This window comes from Theropithecus gelada, chromosome 7a (genome assembly GCF_003255815.1).
Source record: "Theropithecus gelada isolate Dixy chromosome 7a, Tgel_1.0, whole genome shotgun sequence".
NCBI classification, from domain to species: Eukaryota; Metazoa; Chordata; class Mammalia; order Primates; family Cercopithecidae; genus Theropithecus; species Theropithecus gelada.
The window spans coordinates 39,088,560-39,101,326 of NC_037674.1; the positions used below are offsets into that span (position 1 = coordinate 39,088,560).

Here is a 12,767-nt window from a genome sequence, read left to right on the forward strand (position 1 = left end):
CCTCTTGGATTTCATCTGGGACAGTTGAGTCCATCAGTCTGAAGAGCAAATTTCGAAGTGGACCTGCCTGCCTCCCGAGAATGCTGGTAGCTACCCCTCCCGCAAGTGCAAGAGCAAGGTGATTTGAAAGTAGCTTCAGGCACAGCTTGAGAAAACTGTGGTGTTCTCTGAAACCAAATAAACTTCTATGAATTTTTGGAACATAAAAGTGCATGTGCTATCCAGTTTGGGTAACATTTTTTCACTTCAAAAATTTTGCTGGCCAGGTGCAGTGGCTCATGCCTGTAATCCCAGCACTTTGGGAGGCCAAGGTGGGTCAATCACCCGAGGTCAGGAGTTTGAGACCAGCCTGGCCAACATGGTGAAACCCCGTCTCTACTAAAAATACAAAAATTAGGTCGGTGTGATGGCAGGTGAATGTAATCCCCGCTACTCAGGAGGCTGAGGAAAGAAAATCACTTGAACCTGGGAGGCAAAGGTTGGAGTGAACTGAGATGATGCCACTGCACTCCAGCCTGGGTGACAGAGCAAGACTCTGTCTCAAAAAAAAAAAAAAAATTGTCAAGTCACGAACAACAGTAATTTTTAAAACATGATTTGTGAAATTATGAGTAACTTTTTCCTATAAGTTATTATCCATAAGTAACTAAGTTTAGCTCTTTTCTAGATTATAAAAAAGTTCCACATAATTTGGGAAAACAAACAAGAAAGAACAGTAAGTCAAAACTCAAAAGGAATAATTTATACACATGCACACACACGTACAAAACATACATATAACATACCTTGATGAAGGGAAAGGGAGTGGGGGAATCTCACTGTTTATTTTATCACAGTATCTCTCAAGAAAAGAACGCAGGTGTGAGAAGGTACTCTCTTCAAGATCTACACAATAAGGTCGGTGCCATGCAACAACTTGTCTAGAAGGACACATAAGAAAATAATAAAAGTCTTAAATTGATGTTTTTATCCATAATCAAAAACGAAAATTAAAACATATATTGGCCGGGCATGGTGGCTCATGCCTGTAATCTCAGCACTTTGGTAGGCCAAGGAATGCAGATCACCTGAGGTGAGGACTTCAGGACCAGCCTGGCCAACATGGTGAAATCCCATCTCTACTAAAAATATAAAAATTAGTCGGGCATGGTGGTGTATGCCTGTAGTCCCAGCTACCTGGGAGGCTAAGGCAGGGGAACTGCTTGAACTTAGGAGGCAGACAATGCAGTGAGCAGAGATTGTACCACTGCACTCCAGCCTGAGCGACAGAGTCAGAATCCATCTCAAAAAGTACATATATACATATATACATTAAAGCTAAATGATTTCAACAAGATACAAAGACATTATTGATTATGAAAGTGATAAAAGCTTTCATTTTAGTGACTAAGGAGAACCAAGAATTTGCCATCTTTAAGAAGAAAACATACAACCACCACCTGTTTTGGAAGGTTTGGATGTCCACTCACCTGAAAGCAGAGGGCTGAGTCACATGATCTACTAAAGCCCCTCTGGTTCTAAGAGTCCAGAAGATGTATACTTCATATTAAGAAAAATATCCTGACTCTATAGAGTGATATACTGAAATCTATTAAAAGACAAAATCCTGAAATTTCTTGTGAATACTTTTAAGATCTTGGGACCCAACTCTCTACATATGAAGTGGGAAGTTGGATATTTAATGCTAACAGCAAATTATTTATATTCAACTTATTTATTTTGACTTTTGCGTTAGAGGAATAACTTTCGATAAATACTTTTAAATAAATACTTTAGAATATCATTTAAAAACCCTCTGAGTCAAAGGCATAGAATGCAAATAAAATACATTCTAAGCTATAGATTAGCCCATGTGTATCTGAAAATATCTGAAATAACCCAAACATTCTTTAAAATTCAATCTCCTAATAGTAACTAAAACTTACCTACCTGATTGACTTAACACACACAGTTAGCACTTTAGGAAAAAGCTAAGTTTCTGCAAAAAGTAACCTCCTTGATTTAAAAGTATGACAATTTTTTTTTTTCAAAAAAAAAAAATTTCAAAAAGCAACCAGATAATGTTAACTGTGGTTAAACATTAAATCAATAAAGCCTAGTTCTGATTTTGATTATTTTAAGTTCCTCTTGATATGCAGCCATTCAATTTTTTTAAATCAGCATGTAGAGATGAGAGAGAATTCAAAATGTTTAAAAGACAATGTCTTCAATACTGGGTATGACTTCTTGTTTCTGAAACATGTCTAACCTCAACATTCAAATCAAAAGAAATCTAATGTCATTTCTATGATAGAGAAAAAGCAATACTATATATGTCCATAAGAGTATTTTATGAACAAAGCACAATTATTTCTGTTTTTATTAGTGTTTCTACTTTCTACTGGTGTCTCTTGGGTTAAAACGCACAAGAATTTTTAAACATAGGCACTCTTACCTGTCCCTAGGAAGAGCAGTCCATGCCAGACTATGTGATGTTCCAGCTGAAATCTGCTGAATAGCTATGCCATCTAAGCCACTCACTTTCTTTGGTTTAGTAATAGGACCTGTGGAATTTCCCTGACCACATTGCCCCATTGAATTATTGCCCCAGGCATAAACTTCATTATCTAAAAACAAAATATAAAGTATTATATAAAAGGAAAGCCAAATTCAAATGTAATACATTTCACAAGACAACAGTTAATACTATTTCCTCAAAAACAAATGACTTTACCATGAGAAAGAGCCAAACAATGACTGTCTCCAATAGAAACATCAACTATTCTTGTGGCAGCCAGTTCTTCAATAAGCTTGGGTCTCAAAGCAGTAGCTTCTGAAGAACCACAACCTAGACAAGCTCCGCAGCCCCAAGCATAGACCTGAAAAAAACAGAAATACACTACACATAACTTCCTGAGATGATTAGATTGTTGGTTTAGGGAGAAACAAAATCTATGAAACTAAAGCATGGTTTGACAGAACTTTCTGATGTTAAAATCATTTTGATCATTTTAAAGATTGTTACAGCAATTTATCATGCTGCCTTTAGGCATTCACTGTATAGGCAAACAGCTGATCTGAAAATAAAAATAATTGGTCATAGAAAAAACAGAAAGGTTTTCAGAGAGGTCTGCTAAACTACTAATTGGCTTGCAATTTGTTATATTTGCCCCATCTTACCAGCTTTGAAAATACTATCTAAAAACTTCTCCTTTATGTGTTTCTCACTATTCTGGTGAGATTTAAGATCAGAACAAGGTATGATAATATAAAATGGATTATATAAATCACAAAACTGATGTTTATTATTTAGTTTTAGAAATACCTCACCTCATTGTTACAATAATTATCACTTACAAAGAGGGTCATGTGAAGCAGTAGCAAGATAGTTCCCCTTTATCATCTTCATTTTTGACTAATCAATACCAAAATAAGCACTAACTGATTTAAGATGCTTGGGGAAAGGGTTAGGTGGGGGGAAAAAAAATTTTGTCTTTGGCAAGACAAATAGGTGAGTGACTGCCAATCTGGCAACCCGAAATCAACAAAATCAAAACAATCAGCAATCTGAATGATTTTTTTTATCTTCAATAGATTTTGGTAAGATTATATAGACTGTTATCTTTATGCCATCAAATCTGAGAATTTGTCTTTGTCTTGCAATTATTTCAGGAAAGACTGCTGCTGAGAGATTAAACCACTTCAATTAAAAATAAAGAGCACTGTACAGGTGTAGTGGCTCAAGCCTGTAATCCCAGCACTTTGAGAGGCTAAGGCAAGAGGATCACCTGAGTTCAGGAGTTCAATACCAGCCTGGACAAGGTGGCAAGACCCGATCTCCACAAAAATTTTAAAAATTGCCCAAGCATTGTGGCACAGACCTGTGGTCCCAGCTACTCGGGAGCCTGGGCGGGGAGAATCTCTTGAGCCCAGGAGGTCAAGGCTGCAGTGAGCCATGTGTGTGCCACTGTACTCCAGCCTGAGCAACAGAGTGAGACCCTGACTTCAAAATAAAACAAAATGAGAACATATATTTGTACTTGTTTCCAGATAACTTACTTAAGTATAGAATACAACAAAATTCCAGTACATAAGGCATATTTTAGGAGATGTTAGGAACTAAAGATAAGGACAATGAAATAACATATAGTCAAAATCATCACAGAAAATTTTCCTAAATTACTCATGAAGTATAATATACAGTCATGTACCATTCGGTCAATAACAGACCACATTATACAACAGTGGTCCCGTAAGATCTAATGGAGCTTTGATGCCAGTATTTTTACTGTACCTTTTCTATGTTTAGATATGTTTAGATACATACTTACCATTATATTACAATTTCTGAAGGTATTCAGTACAGTAGCATGCAGTACAGGTTTATAGCCTAGGAGCAATAGGCTGTACCATATAGTCTAGGAGCATAGTAGGCTACACCACCTAGGTTTGTGTGGTACTCTCTACAATGTTCTCACAATAACAAAATGGCCTAATAACACATTTCTCAGAACATATCCCATTGAGTGACACATCACTGTAATACTGTCACTCAGTAAGGCCTACAAAGAGTTTTCTCTTGCAGTGTTCCTTCGGTTCGGCACCAGATGAGAAATACTTGGCTTGCCTTTAGAGACTGGACCATACTGTATAGCATGGTAGGAAGTAAGCACAGAAGAGGCCTGAAAGGGCTGAGACAGACTGAGGGAAAAGCAAATGTTGATCGTCATTTCACGCTCAAGTTTAATGGTAAAGAGAACTACTCTTACCCTTTAAAAGTATTTCTGACTTTACTTTTTTCCATGCATATATATTTGATTTCATATAACTTAAGGTACTCATAATACAACTATTCTATACAGTAAACAATGTACAAGTTCTCTTGGAACTTGGAATTCAATGTAATGGATTTATTACTATTATTATTATTACTACCACCACCAATAGTTGAATAGTACTTGATACTCTACAAAACTCTCAATTCTAATGATTATCTTATAAGATCATGTGTACGCAAAGCAGAAATTATTATTCCCTCATAAAAAAAGAAGCACATGATGTTCAAGGGATGTGTTATTTGCCTGTGTGTATACATCAAATACATAAGCTAACTTCAATTCATGGATTCTTACTACAAAACCAATAGTGAGAAATACATAGAAGAGATATTTTTAAGGCAGCAACTAGCTAATGTAATGATGAATAGCTTGAAGATTTTTAGGACGCAAGGCATTCTAGTTTCTCAAAGAATAATCAAATTATATGCTAATTTCAGCTTTTCTGCTCATCTGCCTTGTGAATTAGTCATAAAACACTTTTATACCACTGCCTGACACAAGGTGGCCTCCTATACATGACAGAATAAGTGGTCAGCTCACTTTTTTACTGCCATCACTGATGGATACACAGGGACAAATATTGTCAGTCTATAACTATACCTGGCTCCTCTCTATCCTCAACAAACAAATAGGGTAAGAGTGAAAACACACATGTAAAAAGTTCAAAGCTTATAAGCTATTAAAGTGCAAAGCTTATGAGCCTTTATAAAGGCTCATAAAATTCTGACGATCCTAAGCCTGACTTTATGCTGTTTCTCAGAAACAACTAACTCTCTCAGATTATTTTCCATACCTAAGTGTTCTCTTTACCCTCCTTTTTGATCACCCTCTTGCCTTCTTAATTCATATCACTGGTTCCATCAAGATCTAGTTCAGCTTTCCCCCACTATCCATGATGTTTTGGAAAAGGTTTAAGGGAAGCTAAATGCTAAAACATTTTAGAAAATCAGTTTAATAGCCGGGCGCGGTGGCTCACGCCTGTAATCCCAGCACTTTGGGAGGCCGAGGCGGGCGGATCACAAGGTCAGGAGATCGAGACCACGGTGAAACCCCGTTTCTACTAAAAATACAAAAAATTAGCCGGGCGCGGTGGCGGGCGCCTGTAGTCCCAGCTACTCAGGAGGCTGAGGCAGGAGAATGGCGTGAACCCGGGAGGCGGAGCTTGCAGTGAGCCGAGATTGCACCACTGCACTCCAGCGTGGGCAACAGAGCGAGACTCCGACTCAAAAAAAAAAAAAAAAAAAAAAAAAGAAAATCAGTTTAATACAAAAAACAGAGGCTCCACTAAGGTTTACAACATGGGTCACACAGGCCAGGTTAGAAAACCTGGTTCCTTCTCAGATACTCTACTTCAAACAGAAGAAAATATTTCATTTCAGCATGTTGCCTAAAAATGTATTTATTTGAACTTTAAAATTTAAATACAATTATTACTTTTTAGTCACCTCATCCTTTGAAATACTCTAAGTCTTTTATACTCATCCCTTAGTCCTACCTGCCCTGTTGATGTCAAAGCAAGTGAAGACTGGCTCCCAGCACAAACTTTGCGAATGAACATTCCTTGTAAAGCTTCAATAACTTTAGGTTTATACACTCTGTTGGTATCACCGTGACCAAGTTTACCTATAAAAACAAACACATTAAATAATTTACTTGTTTTAAAGAATCTCTACTCTTTTTAACACTACCAAAGTTGATAAAGTGCTCTAATGTTTCCATCACTAACCTGACAGATATGAAAAGCTATGTTTCTGATAGCTGAGGATGCTAACAAATGAGCATTTTTATTATAAGAAAGTTAACAAACATCCACTGATAGCCTTTTATATCTTAATTTCAAGCAACTAAAATCAAGCAATTTAAAATCACTTTAAAAGAAACAGAAAACTATTTTTCTGTCTTTCTCCCCCTTTAATGGCTATATTTCTAACTTCGAATTTGCTGACATAATATACAGGTATGATACAAGAATGTACATGCATATAATTTTTCATAAACTTTTAAAAAGAATCAATAGCTCATGAAATTGAAAACCTGACAAATCATTAAAGAAGAAAAACAAACGTCCAACAATCTACAAATCCAACCACACCAGGAATAAAAAAAGTATAAATTAAATATCATTTTCACTATTGAAATTATTTAATTAAATTAGATACATGCTGTTGTTGAAGACTTTGGGGAAGTAAGCATTCACATTGCTAGTAGGAGTGACTAAAGTAGACAAAGATTTAGTCATTCATTGTGTTGTTAATACTGAAAAAAATTAAAACCATCTAGATACTCAACAATAAGAAACTGGTTTTATAAATTGTGCCACCATCAAATAAAAGAACACTTTCAGCCACTTAAAAGAATGATTCAGAGTCATGTTTGTTGATATAAAAAAGATACTCATGCCAGGCACAAAGGTTCACGCCTGTAATACAAGCACTTTGGGAGACCAAATCTGGCAGATCACTTGAGCCCCGAAGTTCGAGGCCAGCCTGGGCAATAAAGCAAAATCCTGTCTCTAAAAAAAATATAAAAATTAGTCAGGCGTGGTGGTGCGTGCCTGTAGTCTCAGCTACTTGGGGGGGCGGAGGCAGGAGGATCTCTTGAGCCCAGGAGGTTGAGGCTGCAGTGAGCCAGGTTTGCATTACTGCACTCTAGCCTGAGTAACAAAGCAAGACCCTGTCTCAAAAAAAAAAAAAAAAACTATTAGAGTAAAACATATATATGTCAAAACATATGTAAACTTATATAAAACATACACATATAGCTATACTTTGGTTTTTTAAAAGACATCTAAGTAGAAATATATGTAAATACTTGTATAAATGTATATTTATTTAGAAGTCTATTTCCAAAATGTTAACAATGGTTAAAGTAACATTTGTGAAAGCTCAGTTCATTTTTTAATTTCTGCTCATCTGTATTTGAGTCTTTCTACACTAGGCATATATAACTGAAAAATAAATTTTTTTAAAACTCAAGAAAAAAGCCAAAGCTACTGATAATTTTTTACATACCATTGTCTCCTCCTCCAAAAGACCATACAGTTCTCCCATCTTTAGACAGAGCAATAGTATGTGAACTGCCACAAGAAACCTCTCCTACATTGCTAATGTCTTTTACTAATGTTGGAATGTTTCGACTATTGCTGTCACCATGACCTTGGATAAAACACACACAACAACAAAGAAACAATGTTAACTCTTTTTCTCTAGGCCTTGACTTCACAAGTAGAATAAATGTTATAACTTTAAAATAGAATTGAGATTTTTTAAAAATGCAATGCAATATGAAAAAGAGAATCATTTCTAACATCTTCGCAATCTTCCAAGCTGCTCCTAAATTGGGTCATAGTCACTTCAGTGAACCATTAGAATATTCTTTTCATGCTCTCCTCACAGCCACTTACCTTATGTTGTCCTGTTTCATGCTCATGTTGACTTGTTTTCATTACCTACTAGATTATAAACTTCAGGATCATGATGGTAATGTTTAATCCCAGAAACCCTACAGTGTCTGGTCGTAATAGGGCACACTCAGTAAATGCTTGCTAGATTTAATTACATCTTAAATATCAGCACTAAAATCTAGGTCTTAGTCTTACCTATATAAAATTATCTTCCTCTGAGCTTAAAGTAACAAAATAAATGATAGTCTTTGGCCTAGTAAATCTTCTCTCATGGCTTCTCAGTAACTTAATCATTTCTATTTTTCTGGAAGAATAACTTCCATTTTTAAAAAATCTTACCTAATCTTCCAAAGTCTCCTTCACCCCATGTGTATAATTCCCCATCCTCTGTGACGGCAGCACTATGTCTGTATCCAGCTGACACACAAACAACTACCTGCATTGCACACAAGTAAATACGATGAGCATGCACGTTAAAACATATAGTCCATATTTGATCCTGTACACAGGGACTTCACAGATACTAATATTCAAACCCATCCAGGAATTTCCATGTACAGTTGTGGAGGCTATGCTCAGGACAAGGATAACTGGCTAAGGGTTCAAGTAAGTGCTGAAATACATGCCTGTAATCCCAGCACTTTGGCAGGCCGAGGCAGGCAGACTGCTTGAGCTCAGGAGTTCGAGTTCAGCCTGGGCAACATGGCAAAACCCCGTTTCTTTTAAAAAATATGAAAATTAGTCAGGCATGGTGGCACATGTCTATAGTCCCAGCGACTCAGGAAGCGGCTAAGGGTTCAAGTAAGTGCTGAAATACATGCCTGTAATCCCAGCACTTTGGCAGGCCGAGGCAGGCAGACTGCTTGAGCTCAGGAGTTCGAGTTCAGCCTGGGCAACATGGCAAAACCCCGTTTCTTTTAAAAAATATGAAAATTAGTCAGGCATGGTGGCACATGTCTATAGTCCCAGCGACTCAGGAAGCTGAGTTGGGAGGACCACCTGAGCCCCAGGAAATCAAGGATGCAGTGGGCTGAGATAGCGCCACTGCACTCCAGCCTGGGTGACAAAGAGAGATCCTGTCAAAAAAAAAAAAGAAAGAGAGGAGGGGAGGAGAGAGGAGATTAATAAAAAGAGAAGATACGGGCTCAGTTGCTAATGGTTCCAATTATTTGTGTGGGTCCTTGGCAATTACTTAGCTACTCTAAATGCCTCACCATTCAGGTCTCTATTAAGATGCCACCTCTTTTAAGAGCACTCTCTGACCCTACCTCATTACCTAATACCACATCCTGCCCAAGGTAATCTTTATTGCTCATTTTTTTCTTTAATATTATCTGAAATTACTTCATATGCTTGTTAACTTATTATCTCTATCCTGAAGACTAAAGGATTAAAGTAGAGACTTTACCTGTCTTGTTCACTGCTACACATCTAATGCCTAAAATACTGCCTGACACTTGAAAAGTGCTAAATGTTTGTTAAATGAATGACTCTCGGTTTGCTTATCTGTGAAACAGGGATAACTACCTTACAAGACTAATTATAAGAATATAAGAATTAAAATTCAATAATGTATATAAAAAGGTGTTCTGTAAATTATAAAGCAGATATACAAAAGATTAAGCCAAAGGGTTGAACGGGCAACAGCAGAAAGACCACATCAAAATCTGAAAGATATTGTCAATTACAACACCAATGCATCTAATTATTTTTATAACCAAAAAGAAAGCACATACCTTTCCTTGTAGAGGTCCCTGAATAAGCTTGGGATATTTCTGTGTTGAACTATTTCCATGCCCCAGTTTCCCATAATCACCATCTCCCCAGCTGAAGACTTCTCCTTCTGTCGTAAAAGCTAAAGTGTGACCATCAGATCCTTTAGAAGATGAAACCTTTTTAATGGATCTGTGAGGCTCGAATGTTAACTTTTTTAAAGTTGACTGATTATTGGAGTCTCCAAGGCCCAGTCTCCCATAGCTGCCTTTCCCGCAAGCTCTAACAGAGCCATCCGTAGAAATGACAAAAGTGCAGTACTGTCCAGCTTCAATCTATAAGCAAAGAATCATAAATATAAAATACTTCTGTGAGTATCAAAGTATAATATTTAAGGCTGGTTTTATCAAAGAGCCTCAAAGGAAGTCTTACAGCAGAATATGGCATGATTCTCCAGAGAGATTAAGGAATATACAGAAATGTAAGAGAACACGAATGGCCTTTTCATGCTCATGACTTCGTTGCTGAGTTCAAATTCTTCATGTATATGTTATCTTTTCAGGTTATTGTCCAGATTATGATTGAATGAAACAACAAAGTAAAATGCTTAATATCCTCTTACAACCGAGAATGGCAAGACATAAAATTTTCCTTCCTATAAATTCCTTAGGGTACATTATGGCAAGAACCATATAAAATGTATTGTAAACCTATTTGAAAAAAATACATTTTAATGAAAGTAACAAATAGAAAGTTCTAGCTGGGCTATAAATGTAAAAAAAAAAGTGATCATAAGAAAATGAAAGGCTAATCTAGCAAAAAGAAATTCCAGTTTTTATTTACTTTTTTTTTTTTTGAGACAGAGTCTTGCTCTGTCACCTGGGGTGGAGTGCAGTGGTGCAATTTTGTTTCACTATAACCTCCATTTACCAGGTTCAAGCAATTCCTGCCTTAGTCCCACTGAGTAGCTGGGATTACAGGTATACGCCATCATGCCTGCCTAACTTTTGTTAAGTATTTTTAGTAGACAGGGTTTCACCATGTTGGTCAAGCTAGTCTCAAACTCCTGACCTCAAATGATCCACCCACCTCGGCCTCCCAAAGTGCTGGGATTACAGGTGTGAGCCACCATACCTGGCCTTTATTTACTCTTATTTGCCATTTGTGGTGAACATAAGGGTAAAGTCCGTTGCTATTCTTAACACTTTTTAAAAATTGAGATCCCAATTTAGTTATTAAAAAGTTGGAAATGCTGTCAGGGATACTGGGGACTAAAAATGTATTTTTATTTTTATTTTTATTTATTTATGTTTTTATTTTTTTGAGACGGAGGCTCACTCTGTCACCCAGGCTGGAGTGCAGTAGCGCGATCTCGGTTCACTGCAACCTCCGCCTCCCAGGTTCAAGCTATTCTTCTGCCTCAGCCTCCCGATTAGCTGGGACTACAGGCATGCGCCACCATGCCTGGCTAATTTTTGTATTTTCAGTAGAGATGGGGTTTCATCATATTGGCCAGGCTGGTCTCGAACTTCTGACCTCATGATCCACCTGCCTCAGCCTCCCAAAGGGCTGGGATTACAGGCATAAGCCACTGCGCCCGGCCAAAATGTATTGTTCTATTAAAATGATAAAAACTAATGCAGCATATAGATCAGAAATAATCATCGATAATTTTCACTCATTTAAAAAATACTCAATATTATTTAATGCAAATAAACATGAATATACACTAGATTATCTACCAGTTTGTAAGCTATTTAGAAAACTTACGGTCTGTGCATCAGAGAAACTAGGAGCCAGTTTGGGTTGCAGTATTTTCTCCTGTGTACCTTCTACCAACTGATGGCTGCTATTGCTCCCCCAAACATAAACCTCACAGGTTTCGGAGACAATGGGAGCATCACCAGTCTGAATGCTATCTGGGCTAGCACATGTTCTCGAATAATCAGAAGCCATTCTGCAAACCTATTAAAAATTTAAAATACGCAACAAATAGTTAAGACAGTTTTAGTCTGGGCATTTTTAAATATATATCCTCTGAAATTACTGTTGCCTTTCCTTCTAACACTCTTAAATGCTCAAAGAACCTATTAAATAAAGATAACTAGACTATTTACTCACATGGAATAAACCACTAAAAGACACTAATAAAGTGGCAAAAGTGGGAAAGGGGAGACACACAATCTTTTAGCTAAACATTTTATTACTGCATACAAAACACTGTAGAAAAACAAAGATTAAGAAATAAAGTAGAAAAAATCACCATGGATAATCTTAACACCTTAATACAATAAATTTTACGTTTTAAATATATGTCCTTCCAGAGTTTTTCATATACAAATTATTTAACACAGTCACCACATTGGATACATAAAAATGACAAATTGCACAAAACAGTCATGCAAATCCATGTCTACCTAGTCTTCATGATTGAATAGATAATATTCCATCTAGTAAAAAAATCACAATGTACTCAACCACTTCCCCACCCCCAAATTTTTTTTTAAATAGGTGGGGTCTCACTATCTTACACAGACTAAACTCAAACTCCTGGGTTCAAGCAATCCTCCCACCTCAGCCCCCCAAGTAGCTGAGATTACAGGCCCGCATATAATCATACCTGGCTCCACTTTCCTTTAATAGGGCATTTACAGTCTATTTATTTGTTATATAGGCCATTTTTTTTTTTTTTTTTTTTTTTTTTTTTTTTTTTTTTTTTTTTTTTTTTTTTTTTTTTTTTTTTTTTTTTTTTTTTTTTTTTTTTTTTTTTTTTTTTTTTTTTTTTTTTTTTTTTTTTTTTTTTTTTTTTTTTTTTTTTTTTTTTTTTTTTTTTT

At 36.4% G+C, this 12,767-nt stretch overlaps 1 protein-coding gene across 1 annotated transcript in view; it reads right to left on the bottom strand.

Annotated features, from left to right (window-relative positions):
- The window catches only part of HERC1 (HECT and RLD domain containing E3 ubiquitin protein ligase family member 1), a 234,989-nt gene that overhangs the window by 138,986 nt on the left and 83,236 nt on the right, over positions 1–12,767 (bottom strand). Inside the window, exons 5-13 of the mRNA XM_025389546.1 lie at positions 11,704–11,898; positions 9,957–10,268; positions 8,560–8,656; positions 7,829–7,972; positions 6,313–6,440; positions 2,714–2,858; positions 2,435–2,606; positions 786–920; positions 2–167 (exon numbers count right to left, since the gene is read on the bottom strand). Of these exons, the coding sequence (XP_025245331.1) occupies positions 2–167; positions 786–920; positions 2,435–2,606; positions 2,714–2,858; positions 6,313–6,440; positions 7,829–7,972; positions 8,560–8,656; positions 9,957–10,268; positions 11,704–11,898 (1,494 nt within the window). The remainder of the gene's footprint in view (position 1; positions 168–785; positions 921–2,434; positions 2,607–2,713; positions 2,859–6,312; positions 6,441–7,828; positions 7,973–8,559; positions 8,657–9,956; positions 10,269–11,703; positions 11,899–12,767) is intronic.